Source organism: Chelonia mydas, chromosome 5 (assembly GCF_015237465.2).
Source record: "Chelonia mydas isolate rCheMyd1 chromosome 5, rCheMyd1.pri.v2, whole genome shotgun sequence".
Taxonomy (NCBI): domain Eukaryota; kingdom Metazoa; phylum Chordata; order Testudines; family Cheloniidae; genus Chelonia; species Chelonia mydas.
In genome coordinates, this window is record NC_051245.2 from 43,899,325 (window position 1) to 43,919,572 (window position 20,248).

Consider the following 20,248-nt stretch of genomic DNA (forward strand, 5'->3'; position numbering starts at 1 on the left):
TCAAATTAATAGAATTTACACCTATGGATATTACAAGTATTTTAGAAATAATAAAATAGCATCTTAAAGTGCACAATGGAATTTATCTTATGAAAAGTTACATGAAAAAATGTAAGCCTTAAAAATGTTTTAAGATGTTAAGTACTGTTTGAAATCTTTTGTACACTAACCAAAACCATCTACATTTACCAGGTTTCATAACACACACACCACGCCCAATGCTGAGAACACTCAGCATTGCCCCTCAAAGCACTCATAGCCATACAAAACTGCAGAAATCTAATATTCCTATCCAGTGATAAGTAGATTTCAAGTACAGATGGAAAAGGCAAGTTGAAAGAGAATATATGAAATGTGATCCTCCAGGTTTACATTTCAGAGGAAGAGCCAAGCTTGTCTCCAAAGCACAGAAAACTTCTATCTTCAGAATTACCTAATTACCTATTAACAAATATTGGATACCCCATCATCTATTCCTATCATCTATAGCCAAATGATATAAACTATTTGTTTAAAATGAAGCTATTACCAAGCAAGCTGCTTCAACAGGTACGGATGCAGAAACCTGAGAGCCAAAAGCGAAAGAGCAGATCAACCAGTTGGTCTCCTTTCTTAAACAAGAAGCACTTTTTAATTAATGATGGATTGATTTACACAATAGGCACTGACAGAGATACAACTGTACAGACATTAGGGATACAATTAGTTCAGTTACCATGGAAAGGAAAGATTGTACTGTGGTCAAATACACACATGCTGCCATGCCATTTTGTCTGCAACGAATTATACACATTCATCAAGAATGCAAGACCTTGATAGCACCCGAATCTGACTGAAGACTGCTTATTCGGCTGCCTAATTTTTTTTTTTTCTGCCTATGATTCTGGTGGAGAAGCAGCGTACGTGGAGACTCATCAGGACTCAGATAACTATAGGGTAGCAATACTGAACCAATCGCTCTATCACCAAATAAGGTTCAAGGCCTTACACATGGCTCTCAGAGGCCACTGGTCTCATAGGCACCTCTTTTGTACTACACAGTGCCATACAAAAAGAGTGCTAGGCAAATGGCCAAGAGTCTTAGGCTGCTTCTTATTCCTCTCTTGCAGACAAGAAAGGCAAATGAGAAAAGGAGTATTGGGCCAAATTCATCAGTGACATATCACCAATTAAGTAAATACCAAGGATGAATTTGGCCCTTGTGGTAAGAATGCCACAAAAATCACAATTACGAATTCTGACAGCCTTGTAATGAGGTGTCAATGCATGAAAATGCTGCACTGTAGTGAAAGTCATGACTCAACATCATGGCATGATCCTCAGAATGAACATGTTGTGGATCTCCATGACTCCATTCACTGGGTGAAAGCTGGATCTACCCTGAATCCTGATTATTTATGGACCCAAGACCCTAAACTGTACGGTCAGAAGAGAGAACAAATCTAGCTACCTCCACAAAAATAAATCCAGACCTCCACAAATCTGAGCATCAATGCTACAAAAACCCAGATCCAGCAATTGGATCCTGTAGGATCTATCCTATTTTGGCCATCACCCAAATTCTATGACATGAATGAAGTATGGCTGCTCCTATGGCACTAAAAGTTCAGACCCCATTGCATGCCAGCACTTGATGTTAGCTAAAACCTAGATCTGGCATCTGGAGCTTGGCAGCTTTTTGGCCAACACTGTACAAACCTAGATAAAAAATAGTCTAACATTGGAAAAATCTGGATCCTGATGCATCTCAACCCAATGGCACTGGAGAAACAAAATCTTGTACCTGGATCCTGGTATTTTTAACTCCAGTCCCCCAAATTCTACCCTCTAAACAAAACAAAAATAGCAGGTCCCAGTGGACTTTAAAAAAAATAAATTAAAAATGTAGACCCTTTTGCAAACTGGCACAACAGCAACATAAAGTATCACAGAATCATAGAATATCAGGGTTGGAAGGGACCTCAGGAGGTCATCTAGTCCAACCCCCTTGCTCAAAGCAGGATCAATCCCCAATTTTTGCCCCAGATCCCTAAACAGCCCCCTCAAGGATTGAACTCACAACCCTGGGTTTAGCAGGCCAATGCTCAAACCACTGAGCTATCCCTCCCCCCTAAAGTAGATTCTTTTTGAACCAGGTCTTTTTTAAATCCCAAATCCCAGAATTCTTCTAGCTAAAGAGACATGCAATTCCAATTCTACTGAAAAAAATCGACACACTGCTCACTAGCACTGCAAAGACACATATGTGTACCCAAAATCTGTTGGACCCTACATTTTTTTTTACCTCTAGCTCCCAAACACATGTTGCTAATCTCACTCAAACAGAAAAATCCAGACTCCAACACTTCCTGAAGCAAGAACAATGCAAAAAACATATATCTGGCATGTAGGTCTTGCCAGATCCAGCAAATTTTTATCCACAAACCTCTAAATTCTACTGTTTAGAATCTAGCTGCTCCTAGGACATCACAGAAGTCCGGCCCCTGACACAATGAGCACTTGAAACAATCCAAATATGGCTCTGGATCCAGCAAGGTCTAGCCCAGTTTTTCCATCTCTGAAGTTTTACCTTTTAGCTACACCCAAAGTGAAGTTTTCCTCTTCTACACTAGTTTTCTATGTAACTTGTACAATTGTACGGGTGGTGAGGGAGGTAGCAGAGTTACAGGGAGTGACACAAAGTGGAGGCTAAGCAGAGGGGTCCTAGCTGTGTTGGGGCCTCACCTCCTGGATGCGTTTGCGGGCACGTTGCAGCACCTCTTCGTAGCCCTTCTGCCGCAGTTCGCTCAGGCTCTCGTAGTACTCTTCAGGGTCGTCGGTCTCGGTGAAGAGCACCTGGGAGAGGATCTTCCACCCGCAGGTGTCTAAGCTATGGCCCAGGTAAACCTGTAGCTGGTAACACAGCGCGTCCATCTCCTGCTCGGACAGCTGCGGGGCCCCGAACAACACAGTCCACATGCTCGAGGGCTCCTCAGGGAAGACGGGCAGGCAGGGCTCTAGCTCCGAGTTCACCGAGCACAGCTGCTGATGCACGGCCCGCAAGTCCTGGAAAGAGAAGAGGCCGGCCCAGCTGCACTCCTCCCCCGGAGAGTCCGCGTCTGCGGCCGGCTCGGTACCTTGCTGGATGGGTCCCGGCAGCAAGAGCAGAGGGGCCGCGGGTTCATCCTTCACCAGCTCCAGCACCTCGATCTCCTCGGCCGCACTTGCTGGGCTCGGCGCCGCCGCCTCCGTGCTGCGCGGCGGCCTCCGGACTGGACTGGCCTTCGTCCGCAGCGGGCTCTTCAGCATCGCCTCTGCCCCGGCCGCGGCGCCCTTCTCAGAGCTCCGGAGCAGCGAGTCCGCACGGGGATGCGAGGCGCTCCTGGCCGGGCTGGAGTCCGCCCCGCAGGCCGGGGTCCGGCGGGCCGCGGGGACGCCGGCCTGGGCAGGGGCCCTGCGCTCCGGCCCCCCGGGGCTGCCCCGGCGCAACTCCCGCGAGCCGCTGCGCTGCCGCTGAGCAGTCCGGTTGTGGCAGGTGATGGCGAACTTGCCCTCGATCTCGTTCCAGGCCACGATGAACGCGAACTTGTGCTTCTCTCCCTCGAGGAAGGCGTGGGGCCTCACCGCCACCCAGTCCGCCTCCAGCGTCTCCTCCAGAGCGAAGGCGGACATGGTGTCCCGCTACGCGCCCGCGCTAGGCATCCGCATCCACCGCCGGCTCACTGCCCGCCTTCAGCCATCTTGGGGGAGAAGGATGCGCCGGAGCCCGGCCGGGGGGGGAAACAGCCGCTCGCGAGCTCGGCCTCCTGCTGCGGCTCGTTGCCCAGCGCGCGCGACGCGGGCTGCGCCGGCCCCGCCTCCCGCCGCGGTAGCGTCCTGCACCGGGCGGGCGCCGCCGCGGACAATACAGCTCCCAGTACAGGTACTTCGCACGATCACGTGGGCAGAAGCAGGCTCTGTTTACAAGCGACGCGGCTGCTGCGGCATCTCACCCCGCCCTAGGGCCCTGTCCCGCCCCCTGGCTAGTTGCTGTCCCCACCCCTCCTCCGGCTCCTCTGCTGTGAACGGCTTGGGGCGCAGGCGCCCGCTCCTCCCCTCCCCCACGCTGCCAGACTGAGCTCCCCCTGCTCCCCTTCCTCAGTTGTCACCGGTCCGTAGCCTACGTCAGGCTCAACTGGGGGACGCGGGGAGCCGCACGTGCGCCGTTCAGAGTCACGACGGCCCGACGGCCAAGGGGAGGGGGAGCTGGGGTCGGCTTGTCCTGGGAGCAGGCGCAAGCGCAGTTGGAGGGAAATAAAATAAAAGCAACAGTTCGGGAGAAAAGAGTCTGTGCCGGCTGAGGCCTGATCGACACGTTACCCTCCTAATCGCTTCTGTCAGGGGGATTTAACTGGAGTCTCGCCTTTTCTGCAGCGAGGGGTAATTCGAAGTCAATCCCTTCGCCTGACTCCACAGCTGCTGGCTCTGGCGGGTGGAATGCCCGGGCGAAAGTGTTATGGAGCGCGGCCACCTCTGGGATAACAGGGAGTAAAGGAGGAGGGTCAGTTCCTCCATCTCTGCCAGTTCTGGGGCACCTCGGCTTTCACTCTTCTTTTTGTCTTTGAACACCCACTGTCTCGCTGGGTCACACGATTTAGCTTCTCTTCCATTTCTTGGCACATCATCCTGTTTTTCCTTGCCACAAATCTGTAATCCCAAAACAACGTAAGGGGATTCTCCCCTCATTGGGGAGTCAAAGGGACAAGCAACTAATCACTAACCCATCCTGCCGTTTCACTTTCTTCTCCACTGTCCTAACTCTCACACAGCCTTTCGTTTCCAAAATTCCTTCCCTTGTTTTTTCAAAAAGGACACACCTAAAATGTATTTTTCGATTTCAGTCACCCAGCCCAGGAAAGGATTTAATTGGCATTGAAGGACATGTAAATCCCATGTTGCAATAATGAAGCCACATTCACTAATGGCGGGTGGAGTTGGCTTGGGATTTTTTGTACTCTTCACATGCCCCAAATACAGTCTTTCCTGGAGAAATGGGAAAGGGTTTGGTGTTTTATGTAGGTTATCTTATTTCCTTATATTGAATTACTCATTGTGATTCCTGGGCAACTATTACACAAGTTAATAACAAACCCCTGTTACCAGTGACTGAGACAAATAAAGTCTGTTGCTGGTACTCCCTCCCTTCCTCCTGACTAGAAATTGAATAAATGCATCCTGCATGACATTGTAAAATCATCAAACTGAGGTGCTGGAATACCTCAAAAGGATAATTTCCAGAGTCAAGGGACCGCCAGCAAGAATGCTCACCTCCATCCTGCCTCATGTCCGTGGATAGGTAGCAAAAGCACTATGGCAGATAGCAGCCTCTGTGACAGGACTTGGGGATGGAAGCAGTCTTTGAAATAGCCAAGTCTTGGGTAGTTTTATAGATGATATCTTGATGTAAATTGAAAGCACCAAGGCACAGCAATTACGTGCTCATGTTTGCCTGCCCTACTTAAAGGTGGGCAACTTTATTCTGCATTGGTTGAAGCTTCAAGTAATTCCAAATACACAACATACCATATCTAAACTGGACAATTGTACTGTAAGGACCACGTCAAAAAAAGAAATAACTAATCACCTGTAATTCTGCTTCTCATTTGATATCATTTGACTGGATTCCTGCTTTTTGAGTCTCAGTTCCTTAGTATGAGACTGGGTGAAATCTCTAGCTTTCAAAGATTTTTGGCACTGAGAATTCACCCTCATTCTGAGACCTACTGCCAGTGTCATGGTGCCCTTTAGAATGTCCCATTTCACTTCCTGGATGAGCGGGAAACAGAATTCTCCTCAAATTTAAATGTAACAACAATAATAGAGGCTCCAAAATATTTATATGATATGGCAAGACCATTAAGAAAAAACAGTAATTGAAAAATGTTGCCCCCACCCTTTCAGATCTGATGGGAGGTGGTACATGAGTAAGAATCCCTTCTCAAACAAGACTGCGTCAAAGTCAGATTCAGGACTCACATAATTTGTCAGACCACTCTGTTTATTAGCAAAGCGCTTTGCCAATGCACCCAGATATGTGAGCCCCTCTCTGAGGCTCATGCTAACTTATTTATACAATTAAGCCAAAGCCAATTTAACATAAGAGACAAAAGGAAGCAGAAACTGACAAATATACATACATATCTTATTTGCATACTAAAGTTTACCAATCTTCTAGCTCAGTAGGAGCTCTAAGTTAATTAGTTTGAGGACCCATTGTCTCACACTCCTTAATGTTTCTCTTCCTGACAACTATATTTCAACAAACTCTTCAAGCAGCATTTCTTTAATGAATTATAATTTCAATAGAATTCATTCTACTTTCACAATCCCTCCTTTTAGTCAAGCTACGCAATGACCAACAATTACTGGGTTGCACATATCAATCGTTCTTTATCTCTTTGTTCCTCAGTGATATTTAAAATCATCAAATTAGCACTCTGGTTTGGGGCAGCTATCTGTGTAGCATGCCTGACACAATTTTGGATACAACAGGAAAGTAACTGAAAACATACAAAAATTATTAGGATTCCAAACAGGAGAATTAGGGCTCCCTGAAACAACCAGTTTCCTATGCCAGAGAAATTGAAAAGGTTACTTAGCCACTTCCATAAAGAGCTTGGCTCTTCGTGGGGAAGATATGCGATTTGTTCTAAGTGGCTAGCACGATCTATTACCTCGTTGGTGTTGTCTGGTATATACACACAGCAGTCTTTTCCAATAAGAGCACAAGTCCCTCCTTTTGCCGCCAGTACTATGTCCAATGCCTGACGATTTTGGAGGGCCATCTGTCGGATTGCCCCTGTTTCTTTGGCCAGGGCTCTTAAACTTTCTCCGGTTTCATTTGCCATTATTTCAACTAGTGCTTGTAACCTTAGGAGCCTTTTTGCATGATGTATTACTCTCCCTAATGATATGAAGGAACCGCCAATGGCCTCTTCCCAGGTTAAGGGGCTTATGTTATTTACATACCATTGGACATCTGTTAAGTGCCTTCTTTTTCGCCTGAAATTGCGGAGGCATTCTCGAGGGAAGGTTCCTAGCACTCGGAATTGTGGGAAGAGTTGGGCGGGATAACAGATTCCTGACCAATTAGCTGGTAGTGCGGTATAAGCTCTGGTCCCACACACCCAGTGATGGCCTATTAAGGCCGGGAAGGGTCGGTTGCACCCATTTGTCATATAGGTGTTTGCAAAGGAGGAGTAGTATCCCCCAAAGGGTACAGGGTAATTCTCCTTACGAGGAGTGGTGTTATTTGCATGACATTGAAAGATTGTATTGTTTTCACTAAGGTTACTGTAGGGGGAACATGAGATTGATTTCTCTGTTTGATCCCAGGTTGAGAAAAAATTCATATCTCCATACCCAGCCTGCCACTTTTTAGTTTTGTTTGAATAATCCCATACACCATTGGCCACAATATGCTGAAGGCAATGGCTTTTCCCCAGATCCAGCCCTGTCCCATTACACACCCAACACCAATGACCTTTTCCCTCCACCACACTTATCCATTTAGATGCATTTATTCCCACCGCTTCCCAAGTGTCATTGCTTTTCCATATTTTGTTAAACGGATGAGGCCCTCCAGTGAGGTCTGGGGATTTGAGTGGGATAGCCAGGACAGGAACACCAGTTTGAGAGTGGGCTGGGATGTGGCTGCAGACCCAGCAATTAGAAATATTAAGGGTCTGAGCTATCCACACCTGCTGCTGGATAAAAGAATTGTCATCATGGTCTCCCCAGACCGTAAGATACCAGCAGCCGAGGAACAGCGTCTGCTTCTGGCAACCCTTATGAGAGCGTAGATTGTAAGGTATTGCAGACTGTTCCTCTGCATCTTCTTCTGGAGTCAAAATTGACTCTGCGTTGTCCTGAGGTGATGATTGGTTCTCTGGGGATGGTGCCTTCTTACACTGTGAAGCATGTATCCACGCTGCGATGCCAGATAGTTTAACAGCTGTTTGTGTAGTAAGCAGTACCTGATGAGGACCCTTCCACCGGGGCTCCAAGGCGTGCTTTCGATAATGGCGCCGTACGCAGACCCAATCACCTAGCTTGAGGTTGTGGCAAGCGTCGGAGGTGGGTTCCGTGGGCCAGGCAGCTCGAACCTGTGAATGGAAGTGACTTACAGCTTGCATTAGTCCCTTGCAATACTGAAGGAGCTCACTCTGAGTCAAGTTCAAATCTGGAACGGGAGTAATGGTAGTCATAGCTCGCATAGGGCATCCCATAACAATTTCAAAGGGACTTAATTTATGCCTTTGGGATGGAGTGGATCTCATGTCCATAAGGGCTAAAGGTAAGGCTACTGGCCAGCTTAATCCTGTAGAGTCACAGATTTTAGCAAGCTTATTCTTAAGTACACCATTTCGTCTTTCAACTGCACCTGCACTCTGTGGGTGGTAGGGACAGTGCAACAGGTATTTGATACGCAATATACGGTCCAGGTGTTGAACAAGTTGTCCAGTAAAATGTGTACCCCAATCACTGGACAGAATAGCAGGAATTCCCTTGGCAGGCATAATATGATTTAACAAACATTTGGCAACAGACAGTGAGTCAGCCTTGCGACAAGGAAAAGCTTCAGTCCAATCAGAGAATAAACATACCATAACCAATATAAATTCATATTGTTGACACTTAGGCATTTGTACAAAATCAAGTTGCCAATGCAAGAACGGTGCTTGAGGCAGGCCCTGGAACCCCTGGGCCACTTTTACAGGTTTACCAATATTATGGCTTTGGCAAACGGTACAGGCTGCACAGTGGCGGGCTGCAAAAGAGCTAAAATGGGGGGGCCCACCATCCTGTCTTAGTTACAGCAGAGACTATCCCCTCCTTTCCGACATGCAAAACACCGTGTAGCAGGGCGGCCAGAGACGGGTAGAGTGAAAAGGGGGCTACAAAGGCACCAGTAGGCGAGCTCCAAAAAGAATCAGGATATAGAGAGCAACCTTGGGCAACCCAGGATTCTTTCTCGGTTTCTGGGGCAGAGTCTTGGAGCAGGGTGAGGTCAGTGAGGGACCAGGACGGTAAGAGGAGAGCGGAGAACAAGGGAATCAGACATTTCGACTAGGCGCGCTGCAGCAGCCACAGCACGCAGGCAGCGGGGTAAGCCTTGGGTAACAGGGTCATGGCAGAGAAATAAGCCACTGGGCAGTTCTTTTCTCCGTGCATCTGAGTGAGAACTCCAAGTGCACATCCAGATTGTTCAGGGCAGAAAAAGGTAAAAGGCTTAGAATAGTCAGGCAGCCCTAAGGCAGGGGCAGAAGCCAAACCCTGTTTGAGGGAAACAAAGGCAGAATTGGCCTCAGCATGGGGTCAGGCACAGAGAATCGAGTGAGTTCCTGGAGAGGTTTTGCAAGGGAGGCAAATTGGGGAATCCATTGTCTGCAAAATCCAGCCATGCCTAAAAACTTCCGGACCTGGTGTGGGGAGCGGGGTCGGGGAAAGCTAAGGATAGCTTGGACACGGGTGGGAGAAAGTGCACGGGAACTCTGGGAGAGGAGAAAGCCAAGGTATGTGACAGAAGCTTGACAGAGTTGTAGTTTAGAGCGAGAAGCTTTGTGACCCTTATTTGCTAGGGCAGTAAGGAGCACTAAAGAGTCAGTTTCAGAGGCAGACAATGAAGGGGAACAGAGGAGTAGATCATCTACATATTGGACTAGTGTGGACCTGGACGGGAAAACAAGGTCAGCAAGGTCTCGGGCTAATGCTTGGGAAAAATATGACAGGCTTTCAGTATACCCCTGGGGCAGTGCGATCCATGTGTACTGTTGCCCCTTGTAAGAAAAGGCAAACAGGAACTGGGAGTCAGGGTGAACCGGCACAGAAAAGAAAGCAGAGCACAAATCAACAACAGTAAAATGAGTTGCATCTGGTGGGATAGAAGCCAGAATCTTTGAGAGGGGCAAGTTTTGATTCTGTCCACCTATGATTTGCCTCTTCCCACCACTGCATGAAACAATCAACCTCTCCTTTTGCCAACTTAGTTTTAGGTTGGCTGAGTTTGTCTTTTAAGACGTCTACTTAGTCTTTGTCCCAAGATCCTAACAGTGGCCACTGAATTTTGGGATTCTCCTGAGTTAGCCTAGACCATTTTTCCAGAAATTTACATGAGTCCGGACTCTTCCTAAAATACATAAAATGAGCCGGCGTTCCTTTAGGGAACTGTCCTGACTTAGACATCTGGTTACCCATACAGGAGGACTTTACACACCAATCACACAAGAAGGAAAGTCGGGTTCATCAGAGCGATGCCCGGTGCAACACACAAAAGGAGCCCACAGGCTACTGCCTCAATCGCCCTTGCTTTCACACCAAGGGTTTTACCCAAGGCGCGGTGCGGCTGCAATTGTGCAGATTTCACTCACTCAGACCGTGGGGACAGGAACCCTTTGGTCAGCCGATCCCCGGACGGAGACGGCACCCAGACTCAAACACACCACAGGGAGGACGGACAGACACAGAGACAAGACAGTCCTCAGTCCGGACAAAACACAGAAATAATTACCTGACCAGATTCCTGATGTCAGATCCTGGGATCTCTACCAGAACAGAGTGGGAACCAACAGGTTCGATGGCATAGACTTCACTGTGGTCAGGCACCCTTCCGTTCTGGCGGAGGACTGCTCGGGCCAAATGCCCAGGTGCCGGCTTGCCACGGCCATCCTAAGAACAGTCAGGAGTCACACGGCCCCAGTGAAGACGGTTGCCATCTCGGTGGAACCTCCAAATTGTTAAAGTCAGATTCAGGACTCACATAATTTGTCAGACCACTCTGTTTATTAGCAAAGCGCTTTGCCAATGCACCCAGATATGTGAGCCCCTCTCTGAGGCTCATGCTATCTTATTTATACAATTAAGCCAAAGCCAATTTAACATAAGAGACAAAAGGAAGCAGAAACTGACAAATATACATACATATCTTATTTGCATACTAATGTTTACCAATCTTCTAGCTCAGTAGGAGCTCTAAGTTAATTCGTTTGAGGACCCATTGTCTCACACTCCTTAATGTTTCTCTTCCTGACAACTTTATTTCAACAAACTCTTCAAGCAGCATTTCTTTAATGAATTATAATTTCAATAGAATTCATTCTACTTTCACAATTGTCAGAGAAGCAGAATAAGTAATTAAAATGATCCCTTCTCTAATAACAGGAATCCTAGGAGTCTCTAAAAAAGTCCTAAATTTGGAAACAACAAAGTTTGAGGAGAGCCTCTACAAACCCGAACATTCTCCAAACATGGAGGACCAAAGACACTGTACAAAGCCATCTCATGGACCCTGGAAAATTATGGTGACTTCTTGAATGCCAAAACTTAGAGCTGGTGGGAAAAGTGAGGAAATGTTGACGCAGTAGCAAACAGCCAGAGACAGTCAGGCTGAGGATGATATAAGTTTTGTACTCCAAATCAGGTATGCAGAAGGAAATGCATTCCTTTGCATTCAACCATTGGACCAGACACATGCAGAGTGGTGTGGAAAATATGACTATACCAGACATAAAAGCTAGGATGGAAGAACATCATCTCAGAGAAAAACTGGTTCGAAAAGAGAGATACTCCAATAAAAGGTAACTTCTATCTATCATGTAGGTTAAATGCTAATGCAATTCAACAACTGTAAATCAAACATAGCTTCCAATGTGAAATTGTGTCCAGAGAGGAAAGCTATAGACTGTTTCTGTCAGGTATTCAGAAAGAAACTCTTCAGGAGATGACTGTAAATATCAATCTGATTTTGCTTTAATAATGCACAAATGAAAAAATGTCAATGTGTAATACATACCAGTAAATATATCCAATCTTCCTACTAGTATTAGTTCTTTTGAGACAATAAAACTGTGGAATCAGTATCTCAGGTCTTTGTGATCCCTGATGGACATAGTGCCGAGGACTTACTCAGAAAGGGATGTATCACCCTAAAAAGGAAAAACTCAAGATTGACCCAACAGGAGGAATTCAGTCAAAATCGTATCTTAAGGAAAGGAATGGTTTCACTCCTTGACGACAGTTAGGCTGCCGGTGTCCTGACACTACAGCTTGTCATGCTGACCAATACTGTCTCATTTTTTCCTTGTATGCCCCCATCGGTCGGTCTGTTTCCATCTTTCGTCTTCTGTTTTATACTTAGATTGTAAACTTTTGGGGGCAGGGACTGTCTGTTCTGCAATTGTAAGCACATAGCACAGTGGGGTCCTGGTCCATCACTGGGACACCTAGGTGCTATGATCATACAAATAATTAATAATCATCATCCCAGGGCCAGCTAAAGATGGAAAAAAAAACTTTGAGACACTGCTGTCATCTGGGAATCTATGAGCAGTGCTATATCTAAAAAGAATCTGAGCTGGCAAACCAGTTAAAAGCTAGATTTGCTATCTCATTGTAATGTGTAGTGGTGAGATAACTTCCATAGATTCCTCAATATGTTTTTTCCTGCCCACCAGTATCATCTACAACTTATTCAGAGTGAGCCTGTGCCAGCTAGTTTTCAGACAGGATCCTAATTCAGCCAGGCACTAAGAAAACAAGAAAACTACAAAACGAAAATGCATGCATTGGCTCACGAAAGCTTATGCTCAAATAAATTTGTTAGTCTCTAAGGTGCCACAAGTACTCCTTTTGTTTTTGCGGATACAGACTAACACGGCTGCTACTCTAAAAGAAAACTACAGAATCCAGGTTCAGTGAGAAGGAGACACAAAGCTAAGTATTATCATCAAACTAATGTTAGTATGGTTCAAAACATTTTCACAATCTCCACTAGCAGCCTCATATACAGTAAATGTTGAATAGGAGAGGTGTCAGGATGAAACCCTGTGGAACCCCACCTGTGAGTGCCCTCAGAGAAAATAACAATTGCCCATCACAAACCTCAGGGTCCTTCCTGAAATGAGTAATTTGAACCACTGTACAGTGATCTCACCCACACCTGGATAAATCATCGTCTGTCTATTAATGCCCTAAACAGCAGAAATGTTCTTTAAAATGTTTGCTTAAACATTCCTGTCACCTAATTTGTGACTCCTACAGAAAGAAAAGTGCTTAAGGCTTAACCATAATTACATCCTCTTGAATGGAATCCAAATGTTTAAACACTTTGCATAAGCTAGTTCTAATGCTAAGTCTTTTTGAGAAACCCAAGTCCCATCACTGTCTAGGAAGCCTAGCATATTGGGAGAATTTAAATCATTTTCAAACAGTTCCAGTCTCCCATGCTGTTGTAACGTCATTTATGTCCACATTGTCACATCCTATGTTTTCCAGTTATGCTACTGTAGTTAGAGGGCTAGTCAATCAAATGGTAGCAGTGAAGGTATTGTTTTTAAAACTGCCTCTATTTTGAATAATTGTTAAGTTCTGGCATATCTATGTTTTACAACAATTTTGAACAGGTTGTGTTGCTAATGTGGTTCAAATTGTAATGCAAGTAAGATAAAATGCAAACTTAAATCTACTGTTTGTAAATATCTTTTATAGAATTTAGCAACTTTTCTAAAGGTGCGTCTACACAAAGTGAGGCAGGGCACTTGATTGCATGAAGTGGTTGTTTGTCCTTGTGATGGTTTAGTGCATGTAGATAGCAACGTTTTTACACTTTGATGTGACCACTTATGGCACATCTTTCAACTTGGGCTGTATCAATGCATTCCAGGACTCTTTAAGTACCTATTTTATCATGCCCACAACTGTTTCCTGAAAGCAGAGACTTTTGGTTAATAAAAGATGGCATGGGCTTAAAGCAAGAAATTGATATTGGCAGCATTCAAGATGCTAGAGAATCCCTCTTTGGAAAGCTGGAAAAAATATGAAAATGAAATCTGTTAAATTTAGACACAACACAGGAGTGGGAAAAGATTAGGGTATAATTTGAGTTTAATTAATACAATAAGAATATATATACTAAGAAGTATAACTGAAACCAAAATTGTAATTAGAGAGACAACTGATACCACCTCACACTGAAGGTGATTCAGGTCTCCAAGAGGCACACGCTGCTACATCCCTTCATATGAGCAATGTTCTCCTGACTTTGTAGGTTGGTTGAGTCAAGAATCATGGTGCTTGCTCCTCCATTTGGTGGTTCACAGATCAATTCTTTCACTCACCCATTACAGCAACTGCAATTCTTACGTGTGCATGGGGTGGGAGAGGCCATGTAAAGGCCAGCCACCATCTGGCCTTTAGTTATTTGTAAACAGAATTCCTTCAGACATCTCAAAGGTACTAGGCGTTGAGGACTATGGCAAGTCTGAAGCTTTAAAAAGTAGCTGATTATAAGTTTTTCAAGTGCAAAAAGTGAGAACAACATTTGTGCATGCTTAGATGCTTAGTTACATGCTTTGTAACTGGACAAATCTAATTTTACAAAACAGTCCCACAGAAATTCACTTTTGGTTTGACCACAGTAATGAGAAATTACACCCCAAATTATTTTGATTCCTCAAAATTGTAAAGAAAATGTCTCTATCTATGGTATGTCTATCGATGCTGTAACACCAAGATTTTAATAGAGCACAGGAACACATTCAAGAAAGAGGAAACAATACAGTTAGCCACAACCATAAGTCTACACAATCAGTCAAGAACATTTATTACTAGAAAGGGAAAACCACAAATCACAAAGAGAATTCAAATATAAACCACAAAAATAGTCACGTGAATGTTAAAAAATTGAAATTATAGCTCCTATACTGGCTAATAAAATCTACCCACAGTCTGATCTGCATTGCATTATAATGCTGTGCGGAAGTTTACATTAAAATTCTGTAAAATGAAATGTATACTTGAATGCTACAAACCATCTCCTCTTCCTGCTAAAAATCATTTTCAGAGAAGGGAGAGTGGATATAAAGCTGTTATCATAGAATCATAGAATATCAGGGTTGGAAGGGACCTCAGGAGGTCATCTAGTCCAACCCCCTGCTCAAAGCAGGACCAATCCCCAACTAAATCATCCCAGCCAGGGCTTGGTCAAGCCTGACCTTAAAAATATCTAAGGAAGGAGATTCCACCACCTGCCTAGGTAACGCATTCCAGTGTTTCACCACCCTCCTAGTGAAAAAGTTTTTCCTAATATCCAACCTAAACTTCCCCCACTGCAACTTTGAGACCATTACTCCTTGTTCTGTCATCAGCTACCACTGAGAACAGTCTAGATCCATCCTCTTTGGAACCCCCTTTCAGGTAGTTGAAAGCAGCTATCAAATCCCCCCTCATTCTTCTCTTCCGCAGACTAAACAATCCCATTTCCCTCAGCCTCTCCTCATAAGTCATGTGTTCCAGTCCCCTAATCATTTTTGTTGCCCTCCGCTGGACTCTTTCCAATTTTTCCACATCCTTCTTGTAGTGTGGGGCCCAAAACTGGACACAGTACTCCAGATGAGGCCTCATCAATGTCGAATACAGGGGAACGATCACGTCCCTTGATCTGCTGGCAATGCCCCTACTTATACATCCCAAAATGCTATTGGCCTTCTTGGCAACAAGGGCACACTGTTGACTCCTATCCAGCTTCTCGTCCACTGTAACCCTAGGTCCTTTTCTGCAGAACTGCTGCCGAGCCATTCGGTCCCTAGTCTGTAGCGGTGCGTGGGATTCTTCCGTCCTAAGTGCAGGACTTGTTGAACCTCATCAGATTTCTTTTGGCCCAATCCTCTAATTTGTGTAGGGCCCTCTGTATCCTATCCCTACCTTCCAGTGTATCTACCTCTCCTCCCAGTTTAGTGTCATCTGCAAACTTGCTGAGGGTGCAATCCACACCATCCTCCAGATCATTTATGAAGATATTGAACAAAACCAGCCCAAGGACCGACCCTTGGGGCACTCCACTTGATACCGGCTGCCAGCTAGACCTGGAGCCACTGATCACTACCCGTTGAGCCCGACAATCTAGCTAACTTTCTATCCTCCTTATAGTCTATTCATCCAGCCCATACTTCTTTAACTTGCTGGCAAGAATACTGTGGGAGACTGTGTCAAAAGCTTTGCTAAAGTCAAGGAACAACACGTCTACCGCTTTCCCCTCATCCACAGAGCCAGTTATCTCGTCATAGAGGGCAATTAGTTATCTGTCTGGAGTGGCTGTATCCCACAAGGGCATAGACTCATAATGTCAATGGTCTCCTGAATGGTTGTGCCTGCTGCCAATATGACTTGCCATCACCACTCATCATCACCGTCCTAAGATGCATGGGAAGATGCATTTCCTACTGAGAGAAGAAGGTTATAACATGAAGACTTCCCTTCATGTAGATGCCTGCTTCCAACTGGGAGGAGGAATAAGATGGGGGAGGTGAAGAATTGCATATATTGAAAGATAAAAAGATAATTACCAGTGACTGATTATTCAAATATATTGTTAATTTACATAGAACTTCACTCTTAAGTGTGCATGGACCCTCTACATTGAAACTGGAACCTGATATAAAGTAGTGACTTAGAACCATGCACATGCTCTCAACCTCTATTGAATATTTGGTTATGTGGTAATATAAGGAGCTGCAGGCTTGAGCCTCTTCAGTTCCTTCCACCTAATAAGAATCTGTATCTTAGACTCTTAAAAAGTGGAGACAGAGGTTAGGAAGTATGGATCTATGCTGACAACCCCTGGAATAACCACAATTTCTTCTTTTCCTTCTTCAAAAATTGTAGCATAAATCTCCACTTTTGGAAGATTAACTAGCAGTAACAACACTCACAGGAGATGGGTCTGAACAGCTAGTTAAATAAAAGACTGTAGAACTACTCTCCTGAATAAGCATTAAACCCAGAAGCTGAGTCACAGGAATAACTGAGTAAATGTACGAAGAGTGTCAGATAGCAGCCTTACAGATCTCAGTAATAGAGATATGTATGCTGTAAAGGCCATTGTGCATTAAGAGAATGCTCTACAAGTGAAATATAGTTCTATATACGTATATAGAAAAATGTGTCAATAGATGGTGCTCCAGAATATGCAGCATTGTTCCAGGTTTTGGAGGACCAGTAAGTTGTTGTACACTGCAAATCGCTTCCTGTGTGCAACTCTTTACATTCAGTTCTGTGAAGAATGTGGGAAATACCTGTTTTTTTAATTAATATGATGTGTACTTCTATCCAGTTACTATCATGCTGTCTGCTACATGGATGCAAAGAGTTAACTCAGTCCTGGTGGTTTTACTCATCTTCAGGAAGACAGGCAATGACTGTAGATAAAGCAGGCCATGACATAGGTGTCAGCTCCTTTGAAAAAAGAAAAGGAGTACTTGTGGCACCTTAGAGACTAACCAGTTTATTTGAGCATGAGCTTTCGTGAGCTACAGCTCACTTCATTGGATGCATAGCATATCGTGGAAACTGCAGAAGACATTATATACACACAGAGACCATGAAACAAAACTTCCTCCCACCCCACTCTCCTGCTGGTAACAGCTTATCTAAAGTGATCATCAAGTAGAGCCATTTCCAGCACAAATCCACTGGTTAGTCTCTAAGGTGCCACAAGTACTCCTTTTCTTTTTACGAATACAGACTAACACGGCTGCTCCTTTGAAGGTTTATCCCTACCATTCTCTGATCAACAGCCTGTTTGATAACCCAGTGTGGTGGTCAGATTCCAAGTGGGAAAAATGAAACAAAGGTATTGGGAGGGGTTAAAAGCGTCATTCCTCAATCTGAGAGAAACAGAAGGAGGCAGTGACCCTGCTCTCCCAGATATTGGAGTACCATGACTCAGTCAGGCCTACCTAAGACTTAAGGGAAATGCTAAGCTTAAGATCGATAATATGCAGATAGGCCTTTTTGTTGTTTTAACCCTTTTCCTCTCTGTTGGTTATGTTCATATGGATAAATCAGTAATGCTGTGTTTTGAAGAATCTGTTTGGAGTCCCTGTGTTTACCTCCTGTTCACAGCCCTCAGAAGGAAGTCTGTAGCAGGGGCCAAACCCAGTTGGAGCTGCTGAAGAGAGAGAGTTGGTAAACAGGGGTGCTGAAATCTGGGGACCCAATCTAAAGATGGGATGGAATTCCACTTTGAGAGACGTGCAGGTGGTGGGTCTGTCACCTGAAAAGCATGCCCATGGAGGGTCTGGAGAGGGGTCAAAGGAATAGCTTGCCCTGAAATCCTGACTGCTGTTAACACTGTGAACTAATGGAATGTGTTCTACAACTGATGTATCTGCAAGGTCATACCATACCAGGTCTACATACAAATCTGGGCCACTTGGACAATTTTTTGTTCAGAGATTTCTCTGGGGCAGACATAATGGGGACAAACAAAACCAGAAATTTCTTGCATCCAGTTCAAGAAGAAGGCATCAGTCAGAGAACTATAACTTTTTTCCTCCTCTAGACAAAACTGTTGACATTTGCAAACAGGTCTATCTGAGCCATTCCATATTTGCAGAAAAGGACTTAAACTATAAAGTTCTTGAAGTACCATTTGTGCTGGACATTGTAATTACTGCTCAGACGATCTGCTGAGATACTGACTTTGCTCAGAAGATAGGCAGCTATATGTATTACAGTGATGAATTCCGCAGCCAGCCTGCCTTTTGGCAGAGAACACTAGACTAAATGCTGCTTTCAGTGTTGATTTAGTACATGATCCTGGCATTGGCTGTAAATGCCTACGATGTCTTTCTCTTGGTATAAGGGAGAAAAGCTTTGAATACTAGATGAGCCACTCATAATTCCTGTACATTTTAATACTAGATGAGCCACTCATAATGCCATCTAGCCTCTGCAGGATTCCACAGACAGTGTCATTACATTTATTGACTGAGGTGAGCATAACAGCCTGTTGTAGATGCAACCAACATTGTCATTACAAAAGGATTTGGATGCACAAATTTTTGACTGTATCCATTACAGAGAAGTAAGGACATTGCAGAATAGCCATCATTGACTCAGTTATCTGATTAGAGGTAGATACACTGTCTGCAATTAATAGTGTGGAGGCCCCGTTTTGAGTTTGGCAAATGGCATCTATTAAAAATAGCATAAAACCCAGAAGTTCCAAGATAGGTGAAGTGTGTTTCTTGACTGAGATCTATCTGTGCTGCATATAGCTTTTAGAATTGTCTCATCAGTCAAGGAACACTGCATTCTAAGAGTCCCAGCCAAGAAATCAAATTCAAGATGAGTGACATTAAAATGATCTTATTTTGGTTATACTACATCTGTCTATTTAATCTTAATTAGTATTCTGTATCACTGTTTTTTAACTTGCATATTTTGTTCAAAATGTAACAAATAGGCACAGTGATTTCACCTGAATAATGTGGTAAATGTACATAAGTTGTAAGTATTTGTACTATAAACTTTGCAAACTGCTCAGCAAAGTGTTTATTATTATAGAAATCAAACCAAAAGTTAAAAAGTGTACTATTGAAAAGCATTTTTCAAATAAATGATAGCATTCTGTTCAAGGAAGGTTTCTAGTATCATCACAAACCATTAAATGGAGAAAAGTTGGATTGTGAGATGACATGGATTCTGAGATGACTTAATTTCTTTGATCAAAGTATTCCAGTGTTTTATGTTTATTTGTTCTGTTACTCCTTGATACATAATTTGGTAATAAATATCCAACAATTTGTGATAGCTGATTACTGATTGCATCCCAATATTCTCTAATAACTGGACATGTCTACCATACATGCATAAAATCTCCTCTTTCACCACAATTTCTCTTTTTATCCCCATTCTATCTATCTATTACTCCTGAAGGCATTCTGTGCCAAAAGTTTAAAAATTCTACACACAATATTTTAAAATTCTGCAAATTTTATTTGTCAATTAAATGTGAAGGCTCCAGCATAGCATTGGGGAGCACAGGCCACAGGCTGCACAGAGGTGGGAGATCACTGTGCAGCTCCCACCCGGGACATGGACTCAATGGTGAGGCTGCACCCAACCCTGACGCAGCGCAAGGACCAGGCCTGCCCCAGGGGCGGTGAGTTGTATGGGCCTGTGGTGCCCAGGCTCCACAAAGTTTGGGGCCAGGTCTCTCCCCCAGCCCCACCTGCTGCCCCCGCGTGCCTCCCCAGCAGCCCTGCCTGCCGCCCCCGAGCAATTTAAAAGGGCCCAGGGGACCCACCACCACCATTGGCAGTGCATCAGGGCTAAGGTGGCTTCCTGCCTGCCCACTCCACTTCCATAAGTGGCCGGCATGTCCCTGCAGCCCCTGGGGGTGTGGGTGTCTCCGTGTGCTGCTCCCACCCCGAGCACCGACTCTGCCAGC

At 44.7% G+C, this 20,248-nt stretch overlaps 1 protein-coding gene and 1 long non-coding RNA gene across 2 annotated transcripts in view; one reads left to right on the top strand and one right to left on the bottom strand.

Moving 5' to 3' along the window:
• The window catches only part of JMY (junction mediating and regulatory protein, p53 cofactor), a 128,158-nt gene extending 124,175 nt beyond the window's left edge, over window positions 1-3,983 (bottom strand). The window contains exon 1 of the mRNA XM_027829003.3: window positions 2,725-3,983. Within this exon, the coding sequence (XP_027684804.2) occupies window positions 2,725-3,651 (927 nt within the window). The 5' untranslated portion in view covers window positions 3,652-3,983. The remainder of the gene's footprint in view (window positions 1-2,724) is intronic.
• Window positions 3,984-4,502: 519 nt separating this feature from the next.
• Window positions 4,503-19,565, top strand: LOC122465792. The gene is made up of 3 exons (XR_006290843.1): window positions 4,503-4,519; window positions 11,179-11,594; window positions 17,917-19,565. It is a non-coding gene; the product is annotated as an uncharacterized LOC122465792 (long non-coding RNA).
• The last annotated feature ends 683 nt before the right edge of the window (window positions 19,566-20,248 follow it).